General features: G+C 40.2%; 2 protein-coding genes across 3 annotated transcripts in view; one reads left to right on the forward strand and one right to left on the reverse strand.

Moving 5' to 3' along the window:
* Window positions 1-624: 624 nt before the first annotated feature.
* Window positions 625-13,876, reverse strand: SNAP29 (synaptosome associated protein 29). The gene is made up of 6 exons (XM_075216192.1): window positions 13,754-13,876; window positions 13,317-13,584; window positions 6,974-7,167; window positions 6,738-6,823; window positions 5,838-5,930; window positions 625-1,867 (listed from the first exon to the last, which is right to left on the reverse strand). Exons 2-6 carry the CDS (start codon window positions 13,554-13,556, stop codon window positions 1,707-1,709), a joined length of 774 nt encoding a protein of 257 aa, XP_075072293.1. The 5' UTR covers window positions 13,557-13,584; window positions 13,754-13,876; the 3' UTR covers window positions 625-1,706.
* Window positions 13,877-14,121: 245 nt separating this feature from the next.
* Window positions 14,122-20,723, forward strand: part of PI4KA (phosphatidylinositol 4-kinase alpha) — a 119,171-nt gene continuing 112,569 nt past the window's right edge. Inside the window, exons 1-2 of one of the 2 annotated variants that reach the window (XM_075216171.1) lie at window positions 14,122-14,313; window positions 19,575-19,691. In XM_075216171.1, the coding sequence (XP_075072272.1) occupies window positions 14,209-14,313; window positions 19,575-19,691 (222 nt within the window). In that variant the 5' untranslated portion in view covers window positions 14,122-14,208. The remainder of the gene's footprint in view (window positions 14,314-19,574; window positions 19,692-20,723) is intronic. The other variant, XM_075216180.1, reaches the window with a different exon arrangement.

Here is a 20,723-nt window from a genome sequence, read left to right on the forward strand (position 1 = left end):
CTTTTTTAAGCTGAAACATGATTAATAGATAACTATGCAATGTTCTTGTGTTCCTGGTTTGACAACAAACATACTCCAGCTGGATACATTATTGAGGCTGACACAAGTCTGCTCACATGTGTGTATAATTGAAAGGACATACATTTTGTGAGTGCAGGTCTTCACTATTGTGGCATTGCATTTGTCTCTGTGAGCTCCAGAGACCCCTAGAAGTTATATCAGGGGTGGGCAAACCTGTCCTCAAGGGCCATATCCAGTTCATGTTTTTAGGATTTCTTTAATCATGTACAGCTGAGTTAATCTATTTGGCTGGGTCAGTAATTATCCCACCTGTTTCTACAGACAGAAATCCTAAAAACATGAACTGTTGTTGGCCCTTGAGGACAGGTTTGCCCACCCCTGAGTTATATGATCTGATCTCATGATTGTCAGGGTAAGCCGTATTGTGAGCATGCATTCACACTTCATTCACTATTTGGGATGAGAGCTATGTAACTAGCACCTGTTTGAGATATTCATGTTGCAGAACAATATATTATTAGTGTTTAGATTTAATACACTATATATTCACTTTTTGGGCGGTTTTCATGCTATATCCATCACATGAGTCTGCACAACACCTGCTTTAAATTTTGAAGAAAACTTTACTACACAAGAATTGTTAGTTTTTGCAGTGGGTAGTCATCAGTTTATTTTATTTTTTGTTATGCAAGACATAGTGTTAACATTTTTGAGTTTGTGTAAAATTTGATTGAAGTGTTGGTGGCATCTCCCATGTGAACAAGACAGGACCATTTAGGAGTGCTTGGGAAGTGTTTATATATAAACATTTATTACATTTTATTTGCAACACTTACAGAAGTAGATGCTCATGTTCAACTGAACAAATTTTACATATCAGAAACAAGATGTTGCAAAAAAAACATCCATTGTGTAAAGAAAGAGAAACCTGGAAAAGAGCACATCCCGAACCTCTCAGGAATAGTTGGCACTCCAAATCACAAAATTAAAACTAAGTAAAACGTAATAGCTAAATATCATTAGTTTATATAAATTCAAATAAAAGTACTGTGAAGAAAATTAAACTAAAAAAAGGAAAATAGTCACAGTACAATATACAGCAGAGGCATGCAATGTGCTGCCCCTGGCTTAGTGTTGGAAGGACATACTGGGACTTGTTCTACAACTGTCAGGTTTAAGCAACAAATGACTCATCCTACCAAGAGTAATATTCTGCATACACAGCCTTGTTACAAAGTAACATGTATTTTAAGGATACTTAAAAACACTCACGTGTTTAGCATGGGGGAGGGTGTGTGTGTGTGTTAGTTTGGAAAACGATTGCTTCTGTACTTTCATCAATACCAGTTGTTAGTTATTAAACAATGCCAACTTAAAGTAAAATGCACATGTACAATCGAGTAGTGAACACTTCCATGCACTTGTAATCCTTCCTGATATTATCCTGCATATAGTAAAATGCAGCGCCTGTATTCTCTTTACAACTGTACAACAAGTATTTATAGTGTAGCATATATGATTTCAACTGTGATACAGGCAGGTATTGTATGCCTGATATGAGCGCTATAAACACTTCAAGAGGTTGGGAGCTTCTGTTGTACTTTAAGTTTAAGTGTACTTTACTGTAAGTTTTGGAAGAAGATGAAATCTGAACTGGAGTGCGAGACATGAGGAGGCTTTCACTCTTACAATTCATCCTGGATTCGTTTGTTGGTAGTCTTGATATTTAAGTCCTGATTATCCACTTTAACTGTCAAGCGGCCAAGCATGTCATCCTGTTCGTCGATCTCAGTCTGCAATCCAAGGGCTAGGTTTTTGAGCCGATCTAAGCCTAAAGACATGTCATCTGTAAAAAAGCAGAAATATTGTTTTTATTAGAATGTCTACAGAAAGATTTATCTTTACATTACATCACTAAAACCAGAGATAAAATACATTGGGCAGCATGGTGGCTTAACGGTTAGCACTTCTGCCTCACAGCAATGAGGTCATGAGCTCGATTCCTGACCATGGTCTTATCTGTGTGGAGTTTGTGTGGGTTTCCACCCACACTCCAAAAACATACTAGTAGGCTAATTGGATGCTCTAAAATTGACCCGTGTGTGTGTGTTAGGGAGCTTAGATTTCAAGCTCCAATGGGGCAGTGAATGATGTGAGCGAGTTTTCTGTACAGCTCTGTAAAATTAGTGGCACTATATAAATAAAAGATGATAATTATAAGGAATCCGGTTTGCAAGCCCAAAGCATGGTTTGCACTATGTGCTCAGACAAACCCTTAGCTCGAAGGATCATGGCTTCAACAGCAACACTGTTACAGCCAGACATTTTAAACAGAGAAGATAAAATTTGTTGGGTGTGGTATAGAAGTCCCAAAATCATCATCCGTTGGGTCGGAGTCAACTTGGACTTCTTGAAGTTGAAAATCCAACTGTGGGACTCCAGAGTCTGGGTTGTTACCTGGATATGGGACAAGCGTGCCGGCAGGGACTCCGCCTTTAGAAGATCATCCAGGTAAGGGATGATCATAATCCCGTTAGACGGCAACAGCGCAGCCATGACCGCCATGATCTTGGTGAAGACCGGCAGAGCCAAGGCCAGACCAAAAGAAAGAGCCCCAAATTGGTAGTAATGTGACTGAACCACAAACCAGAGAAGGGACTGATGATCCTCCCAGATGGGAACATGCAAATAGGCATGCTCCCATCTGGGAGGATCATCACCATACTCCCTTTGTTCCATACCTTGAATCACAGACAGTAAAGACATCATCTTGAATCTGGGCATCCTGCCGTGGGTGTTCAAAGATTTTGGATTCAGAATCTGCCTGAACGAACTGTCTTGTTTTTGGAACAAGAAACAGGTTTAATTAACACCCCAAACCTTTTAGCGATTCCTGAACTGGAATAACTACTCTGGAAGAAATCAAAGAGTGGATGGCCTCTTGCAGAGCCAGTTGCTTTTTTTTTTTATTAGACGTGTGGGAAGCCCTGTGGAAAAGAACCGCGTGGGAGAATATCCAAGGAGATTGATAGTCTACCTCCGGTCCATAATTCCCCGTACCCAGACATCCGTGGTACACTGAAACCACTGATCCCTGAATAGAGGAAGATGGGTTCCCACCACGGCAGACCATAGAGGGGCAGAATGCAAGTCACGCTTTTCTGCTGACTTAGCAGCCACATGTTGAGCAAACCAGGCCTGACGTCCGACCCATAGAGTACAGACTCTGAGACCTGCCTGAAGATTGAAAGGACTCATAATCGTGTCAAGCTGAGACGCAAACAAAACACCCCCAGAAAAAGGAATGGTTTCAAGAGTCTTTTAAGACTCAACATCAGCCTCCCAAGGCTTAAGTCAAGGGGCTAGCTTTACTAAGATGTGGGTTTGAAAAAGTGGAGATGTTGCCTATAGCAACCAATCAGATTCTAGCTGTCATTTTGTAGAAGGTACTAAATAAATGAAAGCTAGAATCTGATTGGTTGCTATAGGCAACATCCCCACTTTTTCGAACCCGCAGCTTAGTAAATCTAGCCCAAAGAGTCCAATGAGCAAAGATCTGTACCCCAATCAGTCTTGCGTCCAGGGCCACCTCTCCCAAGAAATTCATAGCTCTCTGTATCTGTTCCACCAAAGGAAGCAGTTTAGAAGATAATCTCTCGGCCAATAAATCCTCAGACAGCTGTTTTGATCAGCGTTCTACAGCTTTGTTAACCCACGCCAAAGTTGAGGCACCCGCTAAAATGAACTTAAGGATGCCCTCAATCTTACAGTCTGCAACATCCTTAAGAGTGGCTGCTTTGGGAAGAGGGATGATAGTGGCCTTAGCCAACCTTGAAACTGGAGTGTCCACATATGGAGGCGTCTCTCATTTTGCGAGACCCTCAGGGGGAAAAGGATAATAAGAATGCAGCCGACGGGACACCTGGAACTTACGATCCAGTGAAGACCAAGGCTTTCCCAACAATTCCTCCAACTGGGAAAAGAAGGAAAAGACAAAGAAATATTTGACCGCATTGCAAAGAGAGAATGCTCCGCAGTCTCAGGGACTACTGGCTCAGGAATCTCCAGCACCTGGCGCACAGCCAGTATCAAATCTTTCCCCTCCTGACAGTCAGAAGGAAATTCCTATGCGAAAAAAAAGAAGGAGTTCTCCACGTCAGATTCAACCACCCTGTAGGGGTGTCGCGCCCCACCTGCGCTTATGGGAGAAGGATGTCGTTGCAGATTGCAACATCCTCTGTAATGAGGAGGAAACTGAAACCAAACGCTGAACAAAGGTCGCAGCGAACCTACTCACTGCAGAGGTATGAGAATTTGGAGAAGAAGACCACACCAATTGGGCAAGCTCAGCCACAGTATTGGCCAGTGACCGAGACCAGGTTGGCTCCACCGAGTGTTCGGCACCAGAAGCCCCTGGCACATGCGGTATGCGATTCCTAGACTGGAAGGCTGCACACAAATATCCGCCTCTGACCGTCCGAATGCAACTTAGAATTATAGACAGCACAGATGAACTTCATCATAGAAGTCACAAAAGCCTTAACCCTCAAAGATCCCCCCTTATCTAACATGTTACAGATGGGAAAAAACACTGGAAAAGACAAGCAGCACACAGTCAAAACACAGAAAGTGAATCTGCTACACAGTCCAAGACAACCTGTTAGCTTACAAAACAAGGGACAAAGAAAGGAGAAGCTGGAAAAATGGCTGCCTATTCTGGTGTCTGCACATGAGGAGTGAGATACCACGACAGAGGAAATACAGAGAGAGGGGAAAAAGCACGCCCCCACGAGACAACACTGGATTGGCAGCTGTCCAACAGGGCAGCTTCCCCCCACCAATCCAGTGCCTAGCAAGGGCTTACGCTAAGACTGTAATCCCTACCTGACCCAGCCCCCAAGTATACTAATGGTTGTTTTTAGTAAGAGATATCCACCAGCGGACCCACTGTGACTTCCACACCCCCTCTCCTAGCACTGTGCTGGAAGATAGTTTTACTTACATGCTGCCATCTCTCTTTGTGCACAGTGAAGCAGTGGCTGCTCCTGTACATCCGCTGTCTTGGGATGACAGCCATGCTGTGTGCTGCTAATCAGTCTATATGAGCCCAAGCGTGTAAGCTCCGTGCTGCCGTTTCAGAATGAGACCGCAGATGCTGAACTGCCAATGGGGCTCACAGATACCGGCAAGTAATAAATGAATTTAAAAAAATAAAGAAAATAAAGAAAAACACTAAACAACCAGGATCTGCCCAACAGCCCAAACGTCCGATACGCTGGGGCACTTAAACTAAACTGAAGCCTAAACAGGAAAGGGGGTAAAGAGGTGGAGGAGCTAAGGCGGAATAACAACTTTCTTAAAGCGCCTAGCGCCTATCTAACCTAGACCACACTCCAATGTCCCTGGTGACCCCCAATTGGATGTGGGAGAAAATTACAGGCACCTCCCCTACTCCATTACAGACAGCAGTAACTCGCCCCACTTCTTCAGAACAGCGTCCTAATAGGATATGATACAGGTGAAAAATATTACAATGCTATTTGCGAAACATTACTGGCTCTGCTCTGTGCATGAATCCACATAGTTTGCTAGACTTGCTTTGTAAACACAGTGCCACTCTGCTTGCTGAGTCAGAGAAGCACCTCTTTCGTAACATGATACCCTGCTGCAGTGAAGGACTGTATGCTGGTCCAGTTATTTCATGTATCTAATTCTACTTAATAATGATATACATTAATGAGGAATACTGGCTTTACATGCTCTTTGAATAAAAGAAGAATGGAAAAACAGTTTAAAAATAAATAAATCATGCTTACCTAAATTATTGTCGATTTTTTGGTGGTAGTTTCTGAGTATCGGGGCCTTGTGTTGATATCCTGAACTTGTTGCACCTGCATTATTGCTGATATCTAGAAAAACAAAATAACTAGGTGAACACATCTAGTATATAAAGACTTAGAACACACTGGTTTTCGCATGGTGAAACTGGTAAAGCATACATTACAGTAGGTGAACTATGTAATGGATATGTCTAACTCATAGTTGCCTTACTGTAAAATCAAACATCGACAGCCCATCTGCATTTATATAAAGGTAAAAAATATGGGTTAAATGGGTACACTGGAACAGCAACTGATATAGTCCAGTCTACCCGACAGGAGTATAAAATAATTAAGTGCATATGTTTTTTTTTGTTTGTGTTTTTTTTTTTTAAATGTACTGCCACAGTCATGTAGCTAAGAGATGAAACATGGAATATATCTGAATGCTTCCACTGCAGCTTACAGAATTCTCATTCCATCCAGGTGAATCAATAGATAAGATATTTTGAAGAGTACTGGATGGGTGGAAAACTCATGCTGAGGCCAACAGCTGGTGTGGACCACCTATTGGCCTCGGTAAGGGCAGGACCACCCTCCTATCTAAAGTATATGATGATAGAGAAAAGGGAGCTGGTGTTCAACCTCTTTAAATGTAAGAGTGTTTTGTTGTTTGGTGCGGAAATAAGGGCATTTATAAAAATACAACCACCACCACAATAATAAGAAAATAAAGACACCCTGCTCCAAGTCCTTCTGCACAAAGCAGCCTCTCCCCAAATAATTCCATGTAATCCAGTGCTCACCTACAGCGAGTCTCTACTTGGGGAGCAGTTTCTGATAGGTCAGTTCGATTAGAAAAGGTGATCATCCACAATTCTTTTGGTTTTCACATACCTACAGTGTCCCGTTTTAAGAGGTTGGGATGTGTGGCTTCATACTTTTCTTCCTGATCACTACTTTTTGACAAGGCTTCCTGCAATCTGAATGTACAACAGGATTTATCATTTCTCAACATTAAAATCTAAAATATTACAAACACTACTATATAAGTCATATACATATTTTAGTAAAGCACATTTTGAGCTACATCCCCATTATACATTATACAATAAAACTTAGACTTGATTTACCTGTTGCTAGCTTTGTAATCATAAGCTGCATTTTCTGGGGGCGTCTCCGCAGGTTTGGCTCTGAAGTAGTTTGTGAAACCACTGAACATGCTCTTTATGCTATTAATATGCCTCTGACTGGTCTTCATATCTTGTTCCATTTTATCCACCATTCTTTCTGTGCGTTTCAAAGCCTCGCCTTGCCGTATCAGTTCCTAAAGTGAAACAAAGAAAGGAATGGATACAGGAAAATGTTACAACACATACATGTACGTACACATGTTTACATTTCACACTTGGAAAGTTGTTTCCCATCTTAATACAATTAGTTATTTTAAAAGCAACTTCCCCCCAAAATCCTTCACTGTTTGCTTAATTCAATTGGGTTCAAAGCTCACTGGGGACATATTGTCACTCACCGGACCGTGAGTGCCTCTGCGCTGGTGCGTGGCTCCCTAGCCTTCCTGCCGGCACCTATCCTGAACCGCGGCTGTCCGCCATCCGGATGGACTGCGCATGTGCAGCTCCCAAGAACTCGTGACTGTTGCTTTTAATCCAAATTGGTTGATCAGGCAACTCCCTATTTAAGGCACCTGTGTGCATTACCTCATTGCCTGATCTTGGAGTCTCATTCCCTGAATCTCTGAAGGTGTCTCCTGTGTTCTACTAGTGTCTTCAGTTTCCTGCCGATTCCTCGTGTTCTACTCATCGCTGGTTTCCATACCTGCTACAGTCTCCTGTTTCCTGCCTGTGTCCTCAGCTGGACTCTGATTACCGGATCTACTCACCTGTGGTTCCTACACTCGTCTCTGCCGTCCAGCGTGTCTGCAGTTCCTGCATCTCCCTGTGGACAGACTGTTCTACTGAATAGCGGTAGGCCTATCTGTTATTGACTTTCTACGTTTACTCCTCATATCCGCTAGGACAAGTTTCCACGCTCAGCAGCGGTATCCATACCCGCTATAGACTGTTATTGTTACGCTGCATACCTGTTTGGAATTTACCGTACTACTCAGTCGTTATATGCATAATTGTGATTGACTATCCATTATTGGCCTGCATATCTGTGCTGAGCAAGTCTCTACCAAGCAGCGCCACACATACCGTTATATAGACTTTGTTGGATACGCTGCATACCTATTGGGATCAAGTTCCTCTGTGCTCTCAGTGTCTGCATCCTATTATCTTTGTATGCTTCCACTCATCAACACTTGTACACATCCTCACCTATTAAGCAGTGGTACAACTTGCTATACGCAGACCACTGACTTCCCCGCTACCTACCTGCACCTGGACAAGTCTTCTCACCATAAGCAGTGGTACAACTTGCTATACGCAGACCACTGACTTCCCCGCTACCTACCTGCACCTGGACAAGTCTCTCCACCATAAGCAGTGGTACAACTTGCTGTACGCAGACCACTGACTTCCCTGCATCTACTCACGTCCATCCTGATCTCCGTGTTCAAATCTGCCTTTCCACTATATCAGCTAGTCGCTGATTCATTGACCAAAGATTGCTGCAAGTCACTGACTTTCCTATTATTTATTGGCATTCTCTCTCCATCTGCTGTGTTATATGTTCCGCTAGTCACCCTGCTACCAGAGAACCGTTGTGTGAACTTCACTACTCTGGTAAGCCCAGTCATCTGGTGAATTCCTGGGCAAGACTCCTTGTGCCCGTGACACATATGCTCTTGAACTATAAAAATCTATAATCGCCAGGGGATAGGAGGATCTGATGCCTTGTCCTAGGTCTCTTGTAGACTGCAGGTGTTGAACACAGGAAGTAAATTGAACAATGCTCCTTTCTGGTAGACAATGAGGGGTATGTACTGTCCGAAGTCTACTATGACCTGATGTAAGGTATTCCAGAAATTCAAAAACAAAAGACCGTTTACAAGCGACAGATGCAATAAGCATGCAGTGACTTAATGAAAATGGGATATACAAGGCTTGCATTGACTTTTATTCTGGACACCATGTGCAGTCATAGTGCGTAACACTCCAGTGTAGAGACAAACTGACTTTTAAACACTGAATTAAATATTAAAATAATTAAAGATCACCTCTCACACAGTGGAAGGAATGACACAATATTCAATAGAATGCAACCAACCACGTTTTTATTTTTTTACTTGAGCAGTTGTAAGGTCAGTACTTTGCAATTTATGTAAAGAGTTTTTCTCCAAATATCACATCGCCTTTGCACCTCTCAATCACTTACTTTATCTGTTGCACTCAATTCATCCTTAAAAAAAAAAAAAAAAAGACTACAACTAAATAAGATCTTAACAGAACAAATTCATAAGCTCTGCTCATGATGTGAAGTTTTTTCCTAGGCACAGCAAACTTCTATTTACATTTACTGAAGAACTTTGTAAAAAGCCTTGTAGAATTGTAGCTTGTGTTCAAGCATGTATTCAGTTACATAGAAAATTTAAATACATTATTAAATATCTCCAGTTCTGTCAAATTATGGGGAAAGATGTACACAAACATATCTATCAATGTTACAATATACAACTTTATGCTAGACCAACTTAAATTAACAGAAGTTTTATGCTTAGTGGTCCGTTAATACTGGCTTTGAACTTTGTCTACAGCTCCATGACCTTAATTTAAGTAGAATATATGAACTTTAATTCTTATAGAGGGGCACAGCATACATACAATAAATAGAGTCCATGTTAAAGATTACTAGATTGTGAATGACTTAATGTTGTTATAGTAAGTTTGACTCAATTCCTGATGACTGAATCAACTTATCAAGATACAACCAGTGTAGTTACTCATACTTGCCAACTTTATGTTAGCCATGTCCGGGAGTTCCTGGAGGGCAGAAGGGGTATATGGGCGGAGGGGGGCAGGGCTTCACGAATCGTGTCATTTTGACTCTGCACCCAGTGATGTAATGCCTGTTTTGGGTCTTTGGTGTCTTTACCACAAAAACCCAAAACAGGCATTACGTCCCCGGGGCCGGTTCAAAATGACGCGATTCGCTAAGCCCCACCACCCCCTCCCATACATGCTGGCTCTAATCTGGATGCGGGAGGATTGCCAGCTCTCCCTGTGTTCCGGGAGACCTACCTGGAATTCGGGAGTCTCCCGGACATTCCGGGAGAGTTGGCATGCATGTCGTTACTCAATGTTGCATTAAGAAAACTATTAATCATAATTTATTTATATAGCGCCAGCAGATTCGGTAGCACTATACAATTGGGGACCAACATAGCAATGGACTATACTAGGTAATATAGACAGACAGAGAGAGGTAAGAGGGCCCTGCTAGCAAGTTTACAATCTATGGGTATTACTCAAATGGCACATAAAAACCCAGAGAATATCACAATGTCAACCAAGATACATAGATTTACTATTAGTATTGAGAAACATGTGCAGTCAGGTCAAAAGACCATAGGACAAATAAAACAAGGTGGTGGCACTAGGGGAGGGTGTGGTGTCATACCCCATAGTATACTGTGGCCAGCTATCATTAAATTTGCAGGCTATAAAAAACAGATAATCAACTTACAGGAAGATGCTGTAAATTGCTGTAAACTACTGACCTACTATTATTATTCCTGTTTATTTATAAAGTGCCAACATTTTCCCCATCTTTGAACTCCATTTGACAGAGTTCATTGGAGGTATATGTGACAAACCTTACATCAATTTCTGTACTTTGGTGTATATAGGAACACAATTAGAAATGAGTATACTTATCCAAGAGCATGAATAAGTAAACTTCTTAGTAACAATGGAACTAGACAGGAAGGTTCCCAGTCCATGTTACTATTTGGCATATGTATTGAACCCCCTAGCAGCCTATGCTCAGAGATCTCCTAACTTAATCGGCGTTAAAATGGGTTAAGAAGAGCATAAAACTGCACTATTTGCAGAAGATACACTATATGCTATAACTAATCACAAAATTTCACTCCACTCTTATTTCCTTCGTAGCTGTGTTTTGCAGGTAATTGACTTACAAAATGAATCCGCTATTGCAATTACCAAAGATGTGCTTCAATTGGGAATCAGATCATTAACAAATACTGTATATCAAGATCCCTAAGAAATTTAAATATCCATATACAACTATACTCCCCTGCCTGGATCATAAAACTCCAAACTATGTATTTTGTTATCTTATATATTCTTTTCCTCTGTGATGGAGTAATAGGGACATTAAAATGATGATCCTTCCCAAGGTGACATATTTCTTCAGATGCCATGCTATTTTATTACTGAACAGATTTAAACCACTGGCAGGGAGTCGCTTTGGATTTTGAATGGGAATGTAAAAACCTAGGATATCTTGGAAATATTACTTGTGTTTGCGTGGGTTTTCTACGGGTGCTCCGATTTCCTCCCACACTCCAAAAACATACTAGTAAGTTAATTGGCTGCTATCAAATTGATCCTAGTCTCTCTCTCTGTCATGTTGTGTATGTTAGGAAATTTAGAATGTAAGCTTCAATGGGGTATTGACTGATGTGAGTTTTCTGTACAGTGCTGCGAATTAGTGGCGCTATATAAATAGTTGATGATGATGATTTAGCTGGATCTAACCTAAAAGGGGGATTTTTTGACAATATTTTGACTTTATTAAAAGGTCCACAGACAATTTAAAGGCACTGTTGAAGTCAAATACTTGGATGAAGGTGGTAATCAATAATTTCTGTACACCAATATCAGTTGCGATGCGATTAATACGTAACTCTTAGCAAATAACAACATGCAAATAAGTTTACTCTATTTAGTTCAGTTAATATAATAATATAATGTGGCAAAGAAGCTAATTAATGTTTCCAACATATTAATTACATTGAGTTTGGCCTCATTCTGTTTGCAATTGCATGAGAACGTTTCTGGTATTATTTATGTAGCATTCGCATAAGAACCAGTTTACACAGGTCCAGAGGCAGTAGTATGAGGGAAGGACACCTGGCCACACATGACCTCAACCACAAAGATCAATGACCAGAGAAATCAACCAATGTGGTGTCGAGTACTTGGGAGGTCATGACCCATCGACCTATGAATGTGGACCTCAATACTGTAACGTGTATATTTGCGATGTTACTGCTTTCTATGACTGTAAATTGCATAAATTGTTCACCTCTGGCTTTGGAAACCAGAGCGTTCTAACTGAAGCTTGTGTTGGTGCCAACTGCGCAAGCGTATGCATGCTATACTTTGCCCTGTAATCTGTTTTGCGAATACAACCTTTGTGCTTTGGAACCACAGCGACTGCATCAGAGAATCTTTATTTTATACGATACGTATGAACATATCAGCACTTATGCAAAAGCATAATTATATTGGATGATATATATGACAACATGGTTGCCTTTTTGAGAGTCTCAGAGCTGACTCCAGATATGGATCATTATAAACATTTACAAGTTGCATGCTTTGTTAAGAAAGGCTTAGGTATGTCTACGACCTTCAAAGAGTTTGCAATCAAGCTTATGTAAGAGACAAGCCAGTTCTGGGGGGTAAATGTATCAAACTACCGTTAAATCGCTGATTTTGACGGCCACATTAAAAACAGCAATGTTTAAAACGTCAATTTTATTAATGGCAAAACTCACCGGGTTTCGCCTTTAATAAAATTGGCGTTGTAAATATGGACATCAAAATTGCTAAAAATCTGCAATTTGACGAAACTGCAGTTTAATACATTTACACCCTGGCCTCTTATCAGAACTTTACGCTTTGTTATGGCAAGACTATTAGGAATTTAATGCATCCAGAACGTATAAGTGGAAACAACAATTTACATCCACAATGAATGACCAATAATTTCTTTACCTCTTTGATCACATGGCCAAGTCTTCAAGAAATATTCTAACAAAGGAAAATGCTATCATTAGTATCTCTCTCAACTTAAACTGCACAAAATATCTTCTAGCCCTCCTGATCAATGCTTTTACAGATGTGGATATCAAACTCATTGCTTTTGGTCTTGCTTGTTTGTACAATCTGTTCAGTACACATTTTTACTTAATAAAGGATGTGTTCAGGACCATGGTTAATCTTATGATGTGGAACATTTTTTTTTTAACAAGCATGTATTAGCAATATCTATAGTAAGCAATACATAGTTTTATTACATATGCACAGTGACAAGATGTGCCATAATTTCCTTTTGGAAAATGTTTCTAAATAGGCTTCATATAATACAAAATGTACGTTAATTGGAATACCTGATTGCTCATTTATTTTTTGTGTTCATATGCTATCATTTTCATTTATTTTTTAGTTTCCTTTCAGTGAATCTAGTTTCGTTAAATACATACCATTTATTTTATTGCCAACCATATTCATGAAGAACACGGCGCTAAATAGGGAAACTCACCTCTGCAGTTTCTACCCCAACTTTTTCGGATTCATAGACAAGGGACAAAGATCTATTACTACTGTCCACGGTGGACTGTGCCCTCCTCATCACTTCTTGCTGCAGAGCCCTCTGACGGTCTGCCTCCTGTACTCTTCTCCTCTCAGCTGGGTCTTCAGGAAGGTCCTGGTCATTGTTCCACTTCACAGGTTTAAATTCGTCATCCTCATCTTCATCAAAGGGGTTGTAGCTCTTAGACATGATGACGATGAGATCCTGTCCTTCTAGGCTGCACGGTGGCACAACAGACAATGTACACAAAAGTTAAGGCTGGTATTACATAAAAACAGGAGGACAAATACATCACATAGGTAGCCTATATGTAAAGAAAAACATGCTACTGGGACGACCATGTATACCATGCACATAAATAATCGCTCACAAAACGTTCATCTCACCTTAAAATAACGCTGGTATATTAATGCACTCCAAGCACCACTATTGCGCAGAGCCTAGCCCCTAGTCACCCGACCCTTCTGGCTCACTGACCGCTACTTCCGCCCCACCTCTAGTCTTTCCTGGCACCCACTTCCGCCCTCACTGCTCTGGGCTGTACCATTCTATACCGGCAACAGGAAGGCAAACAATCCGGAATTGTTTACCAGTTCCAACCCGTCTAACGTCATAAAAATCTCCTACATTATACAAGTGTAAATATCTTGGAATACTAGCTCAATGCATGTTTTTGCGCTATTAATCGGAACCTCCCAGCAATCAGAGTTTGGCGGACTATCAGTTACCATGGCAACAGTGGCAAGTCGCCCAGTTCTACGGCCGTCACTTCTTCCCCTTCGAGGGTCATGTGATGTGATGAATCGGAGAGGTGACGTCATCTGACGGCTCTGGGAAGAACATGGCGGCTAAGGGGGGCAGCGGTAGCTCCCGGGGCTTTTATTTTAACACAGTGCTGTCCCTAGCCCGCTCCTTGGCAGTGCAGAGGCCCGCGGCCCTGGAGAAGGTGAGATAATACTGTGGGTTTGTGCGCAGTTGTTTGTGTAGTGGCTGCCAGTGATGGTGCTTACACGTAGCAGCATAGGCAAAGTTTTCCGGTGCAGAGTATCAATGGCAGCATGGATGTGGTTTTGAGAATTAGGGTCAGCGACTTTTTTTATTGGGAGTGATCACTTGTCACAGACTTAGGGTGACTGTCAGAGTGTCTTCTTCACAGTAGACATTGTATTCAGCTGTCAGTGAGTGGGCAGCAATGATGTATATATTGCACTCAGTATTGACAGGATTCATTTACCTGTCAATGGGAGAATGTTAGTGCTGTTGGCACCACTGTGTTTGTTACTGAGACCATTTCATTTACTCACTGTACATGTGTAACCCTTAAAAGATTAAAAATGTGCTAAATTGTTTGCTGCCAAAGTCTAAATAAGTGGTTTCGAACTTGTCATTTTGTAATCATTTAGTCTAGATTACACGGTTATACATTTTTACAAATAATCAGAGGGATGGCATTTCTGTTGCTGCCTCACAGTGGCCCGCTCTTAATGCACATGATTTTTTTTGCTTGCTTTTGTTGGAGGGGCCCCCGATGCAGATGTTTCTTTGGCCTCTCCATCCTCTGGTGTTCTGCTTAATACATGGGTCCCCAAACTTTTTGGAGTCATGACCCCTGCATGGAATCCTTCATTTACCTATTAAACTCATTTTATTGCTTACAAATAAAACATTGTCCAATGCGATTGTTGTGGTTCCAAAGCACAAAGATATTTAATTGCAAAATATAGGAGGATTTACAGCAAGCCATTCCATTATTACGCATTAAAGATGTTACAATAAAGCAGGAAAGTATAAAAACACTGAATACATTACATTTTCCTTGTAGTGCTTCAACCAGGCCCATGGGATACAGTCATGGTCACATGTAGTCAGGATCAGAGAGAGTCTTAGCTGGTAAAGGAGCTTGATAGTATCCAGTTTCAGTATAGAAAAAAACTACTGATGATGTCATGGCATGTTTCCATTGGTTCAGGATTCAGGACAGTCCAGTATAATGCAGTTCATAGGTCAGTTCAAACTATGCCCTCCAAGGGTGGGGGTCAGCTCTCCAACAGCTGCATACTAATATTCCCACCGAAAAGCTAGTTCAAACTGGTTTATTTGCATTACACACACAATATTCTGATCATTAATTCTTTATCATCCATAATTCGCATACGCAAGGTACGATCTCTTAGCCAATAGAAACTGATATCTGAGGATAAATAGGGGATTAGAATGATACTAAACATGATTTGTTTCCTGTATCCTGAACCTTAGATCTCAATAAAGTGCTTTTAACATTATTATATTTAACTATAAACTATTATATTTGGTTATAAACGACTGTGTGTTGGAACTATTTTAAGGTGAACTATTTACAAGTGAATGTGTATGTGTGTGTTATTTATCGTGCTATTGCGTCATAATACGTGGCGTACTGATCGCAATCGCACGGTAAAACAATATAAATCCAATATGGTTTACTTCATCCAATTATTTGACTTCGACAGACCACAGGCAAAAAATGTATAAGATAGTATATGAAATATATAAAAACTTCAGAAATGATGTGGGTAATAAACACTTTAAGAACTAATTCATGTTTATCTTTTTTTGTTGAGCTGGTTGACATCTTTGATGGGAAGGATGTGGCTAATGAGTATTAACAAGGGTATTGATTTTTTTTGTTGGAGATTGGTGGGTTTTAGTCGTAAGTCACCGTGCTCTTTCAGGTTCAGTCTGTATTTTTGGTTTGTTAAAACAGCTTTTAAGTGGCTAAAAGCAAATTCAACCATGTATGAACTTGGGAGTGTAAGTAGAAATTTCTCAAGTGCTGTACAAAGCTTGTTGTATTTTGTAGCGGTATTTTGTAGCAGTATTTACATTGTTGCAATAGTCAGTGAGACTTTTAGCTTTGAATAATGATTTAGCTTTGAGATCCACAAACATATCATTGAGTTCATCTTGTAAGTGAGATTCATTGGCTGTGTCTTCTATTTCTACATGAACCGGCATCCAAATCCAGCCACGTACAAGCATTTTCAAATTGAGTCACAGCAGGCATTTTTACTTCTTAAGATCTTCAACTTTTGACCCCAAAAGTTTAAGCAGCCCCCTATTCACCCTCTGCGGTTTATTGATCCCATTGATTGTTTTATTAAACCAGTTTAGGGACCCCTTACTTTAATATATGCATTGGTGTTCTGTCTCAGAGGAGCCACGGGAACTGCGTGCACTGTTTTGCCAGTATAGTGTGTATGTGTGTGAGTGACCACATGGATCAATAGGAAGCCTCAAGCTTCTACTCAAGCTATTCGTTTGCACAATCACACACCCCTGTTTTACAACTAAGTAATATGGCACTTAGCTTGTGGGGACCTCGCTTGTCATCCGCGTCTGTATATCATTGGAGTGGATGAGTCAAGGTGGTGACTCCGTCCACTGCTATTATAGTCTGACTCAACCAGGCCCCCAAGTCATGCAACGGCCAGTGTATTTTGTACCTGTCCGCTTAATCCACCACTTGCCTCTGCTGATTTGGGATAATTGCTATTAGAAGGTATGCTTATGGGAGATTAAATCAGTGGATGTGAGTCATTGTTTTTATTTTTTACATGGTCTATTTGCTGGAGTTGATATAACAGTGAGAGATTTTAATAGTAAAATTCAGTTTGTATCTGGAGAGGAGATTGTTATAGGAAGTGTCTACATTTCATTGTATTTACCAGTGCAAGTTAGTTCTAATTTTGTTAAAGGGACATTATAGAGAAATATCATTATTGTTTAGCACATACCGTATTTCCCCATGTATAAGATGCACCTTTTTCCCCCAAATTTTGGGTCTAAAACAAAAGGTGCGTCTTATACACTGCAAGCGCTACTTACCTCAATGAAGAAGTCGGCACCTGGTGTGAGGATGAGACAGATGAGTCCTCACTAATCAGCTCCAGCCAGCTCCAGCGTGTCCCTGCTAATCAGCTCCAGCCGGCTTCAGCGTGTCCCTGTTATTCAGCTCCAGCGTGTCCCCGTTATTCAGCTCCAGCCAGCTCCAGCGTGTCCCCGTTATTCAGCTCCAGCCAGCTCCAGCGTGTCCCCGTTATTCAGCTCCAGCCAGCTCCAGTGTGTCCCCGTTATTCAGCTCCAGCCAGCTCCAGCGTGTTCTCGTTATTCAGCTCCAGCCAGCTCCAGCGTGTCCCCGCTAATCGGCTACAGCGTGTCCCCGCTACTTGGCAGAAGGACCTTCTGGTCCTTCAGGCGTCTCCCACAGTCTCTGAGCTGTCAGTCACTTCTCTCTGCACAGTTCCGATGACTGCCGATTCCAGTGTGTTTGACAGTAAGCTGCACAACGTTGATGACATTTTGGGCCCCAAAATTAAGGTGCGTCTTATACATGGGGAAATACGGTATGTTAGATTTCTCCATTATGAGTAAACTAAGTGTACCAGCAGCCATTAGTGATGCTGCTTCTAAAAAAAATCATTGTTTGGCAACGCTGTGAAAATATTTCTCTTTTTTATCGATAATATAGCAATATTACCATGTCATAGCAACCAGCTTGATCTCTCATACTCTTTCTAAATTGTAATAGTGTAAAAAAGTAATCAATCTTGGGTACATATTCCATTAAAATCTGCTTCACCGTTCATAAATGATTTAGTTCACAACAAAGTACATCTATTTGTATTTATTTAAAAGCAGGTGTAAAATGTTATGTTATTCGTTTCTTTGATTTTCTCTTATTACATGAAAAATTGTTTCTAACATAAGTAACATTTTTCATCATACATCAAATCTATTCAATTACATCTATACGGGCTGACAATTACAGATTGTATAATCAGGCTAATGTAGGTTCTGAGGAAGTGTAGGGCCATAAACAACTGGGGGCCTCATCTAGCTGATGGGGCTGTTTAGAAGAATAGTGTTTTCTACATTAATCCTGTAACAGAAGAGTGGGCATTTCGCGAAGAATTTATTTCATCCAATTCCAAAAGTCAATTCCTACAAAATGCTGAGTATTGTCAACCATTTTCTCACTCTGTGCAGATACGTTCTTGAAATATGTTTCCACGAAAAGTTTCCTTTATTTGACGCATAACACTGAATTCTGGGCTTTGAAAAATATATTTTATGTTAGATTTATTCCAAATGTTTTATTTGAATTTTGCTGTTGATAATGAATTTGCCAATAATGCCCAGTATCTGTTGGTAATATCAGAAACTGTGTAAAAGTTCTTGTTAGGGTTACTACCTAAGAGATTGCACATATACCAAAATGATCAACTACATCAATAAATAAATTTGAATACTGTTACCTAGTGACAAAAGTAAAAAAAATAAATGGTAGAAAGCATAGTTAAAAAATATTTTTTTGCCTACAGTATTGGCTTTGATTTACTCCTAAAAAGAGCAATATGAATTATGTTTTTAAAGTAAAGAATTATTCTTTATAATGTGAAAGCACTAAGTAGATGGGAAAATGCCCTGAGAGGGTGAGAAAGACATGGCTGCCTTGCTGTGTAACTTGAGTCTGGTTTGTGTGATGGACTAAGCTTACATAGCATGTGGGAGAAATCTGGCCCATTGCTTTTGTTCAACCTTTTTTTGCCTTGTTATTTCTAGTTGTGCTCCTGCTCAAATTATAAACTGTCATATGTATTTGCCTAGACCACACTTGGCAAATTTCTTACATTACATTCAAATGATGTTTTGCATGCTTAGTCATTCTAGGACAGTTTCTAATGCTTTCATTGGTTTTATGGTGTTTGTGATCTGCTGCATTCTGAATAATTTAGTGGTATTTTGGACAAGTGTTTAATTTATATTTAATCTGTATAGTTTTACCAGTGATGTGTTTGATGACCTATTTTGTGTATTGAATACAATTATCTGTCACTGTGACTAGTTTCCTTTACCCATGTGTTGCATTAACTGGGTGTCTTGATTTTATATTTACTGTTTATACATGTACACTAATTTTTGTATAAATGGCTCAGGACACTGTTCTTTAGATCTACTGTGAAATTAGGAATACATTTATATTCTTCTTTCTTAGACAAACAGAAGCAGGTAAATAAGCAAGTTGGCTATTCCATATTCCTCTGTTTATCTCATGCATTGTATCACTCTAAAGAAAATGATAACGTATTTTAAGTTTTCACCAGACTTTTTTCTGTGGGTCTTTGTACGAATTAAAAGAAAAGACAATTATTATTTTTTTCTCTACAGGTGCACAAACTGCTGTGTATGTGTCCCGTTGATTTCCAAGGAGTGTTCCAGCTAGACGAGAGGCGCAGAGACGCACTTATTGCTTTGGGTATATTCCTGGTTGAGTCTGATCTCCAGGTATCTATCTATCTTACTTGCTTGACTTTAGCAACAACCACATGATTTAAGTATGAATGATTGCACCTTGTTGGAAAAATACATATAATCCCACTCTTGTTAAAAAGCTTTGACATTTGGAGGAGACTACATATAACATGTCCACCTAAAACGTTGATGGTTTATTTTTAATTGTCAGGTTTCAAACACTAAGTTTTCTAGTATCCGTTATTAAAAATCAGCTTCCATGAGCGTCTTCTGGTTATCTAACGCTCAGAGCTAAATTTACTAAACTACAGGTTTGAAAAAGTGGAGATGTTGCTTATATGCCATCCAATCAGATTCTAGTTATTTATTTAGTACATTCTACAAAATCATAGCTAGAATCTGATTGGTTGCTCTAGGCAACATCTCCACTCTTTAAAATCCACGGTTTAGTAAATATACCCTTAAGTCTCCTTTACAAACTGAGCCCAGTGCTGATGGCAGCAACATTCATTTTCTCCACTTAATAGCACTCAGTGGTCAATCAGTGTCGCTAGTCATGTCTGCCTTTAGATTCTGGGTTTTAAAGCAGCATTGGTGGGCTGGGTGCTTTTCTGTACTGAGCAGCATTTGTAATAACCCTATGTTCATGTTTATATGTGCACGATATTGAGTGGAGTTTGCCATTAAAGCAACATGTGCATGTTGGGAGTTATGAGAAAGATGGATGGTTTGGGAATAGATGGGGAAATCTTGCCTTATTATTACCATTATTATTACCATTTATTTATATAGTGCCACTAATTCCGCAGCGCTGTAGAGAGAACTCGCATCAGTCCCTGCCCCATTGGGGCTTACAGACTAGGGTCAATTTGTTAGCAGCCAATTAACCTACCATTATGATTTTTCACATAAAATGTCAGATCTGGTTCTTTAGCAAAGAAATGGGGGGCGGTTCCCTCTATTTCCATTGATCCGGTATTACTGATTTAACAGCTACTTTCTGTTTTTAAATTGCAGTCATCTTGATAAATTAACATGGATGTCCTTTAAATTTAAAGATGAGAA

The sequence above is a fragment of the Mixophyes fleayi genome, chromosome 1 (assembly GCF_038048845.1).
Source record: "Mixophyes fleayi isolate aMixFle1 chromosome 1, aMixFle1.hap1, whole genome shotgun sequence".
NCBI classification, from domain to species: domain Eukaryota; kingdom Metazoa; phylum Chordata; class Amphibia; order Anura; family Limnodynastidae; genus Mixophyes; species Mixophyes fleayi.

Coding starts and splice junctions, on each gene's coding strand:
- SNAP29 (XM_075216192.1), bottom strand. CDS start 13,556: ATGTCTAAGAGCTACAACCCCTTTGATGAAGATGAGGATGACGAATTT. Junction 5,931..6,737: donor CTTAAAACGGGACACTGTAG/GTATGTGAAAAC, acceptor TTGTTTTTCTAG/ATATCAGCAATAATGCAGGT. Junction 1,868..5,837: donor AAAAATCGACAATAATTTAG/GTAAGCATGATT, acceptor GCTTTTTTACAG/ATGACATGTCTTTAGGCTTA.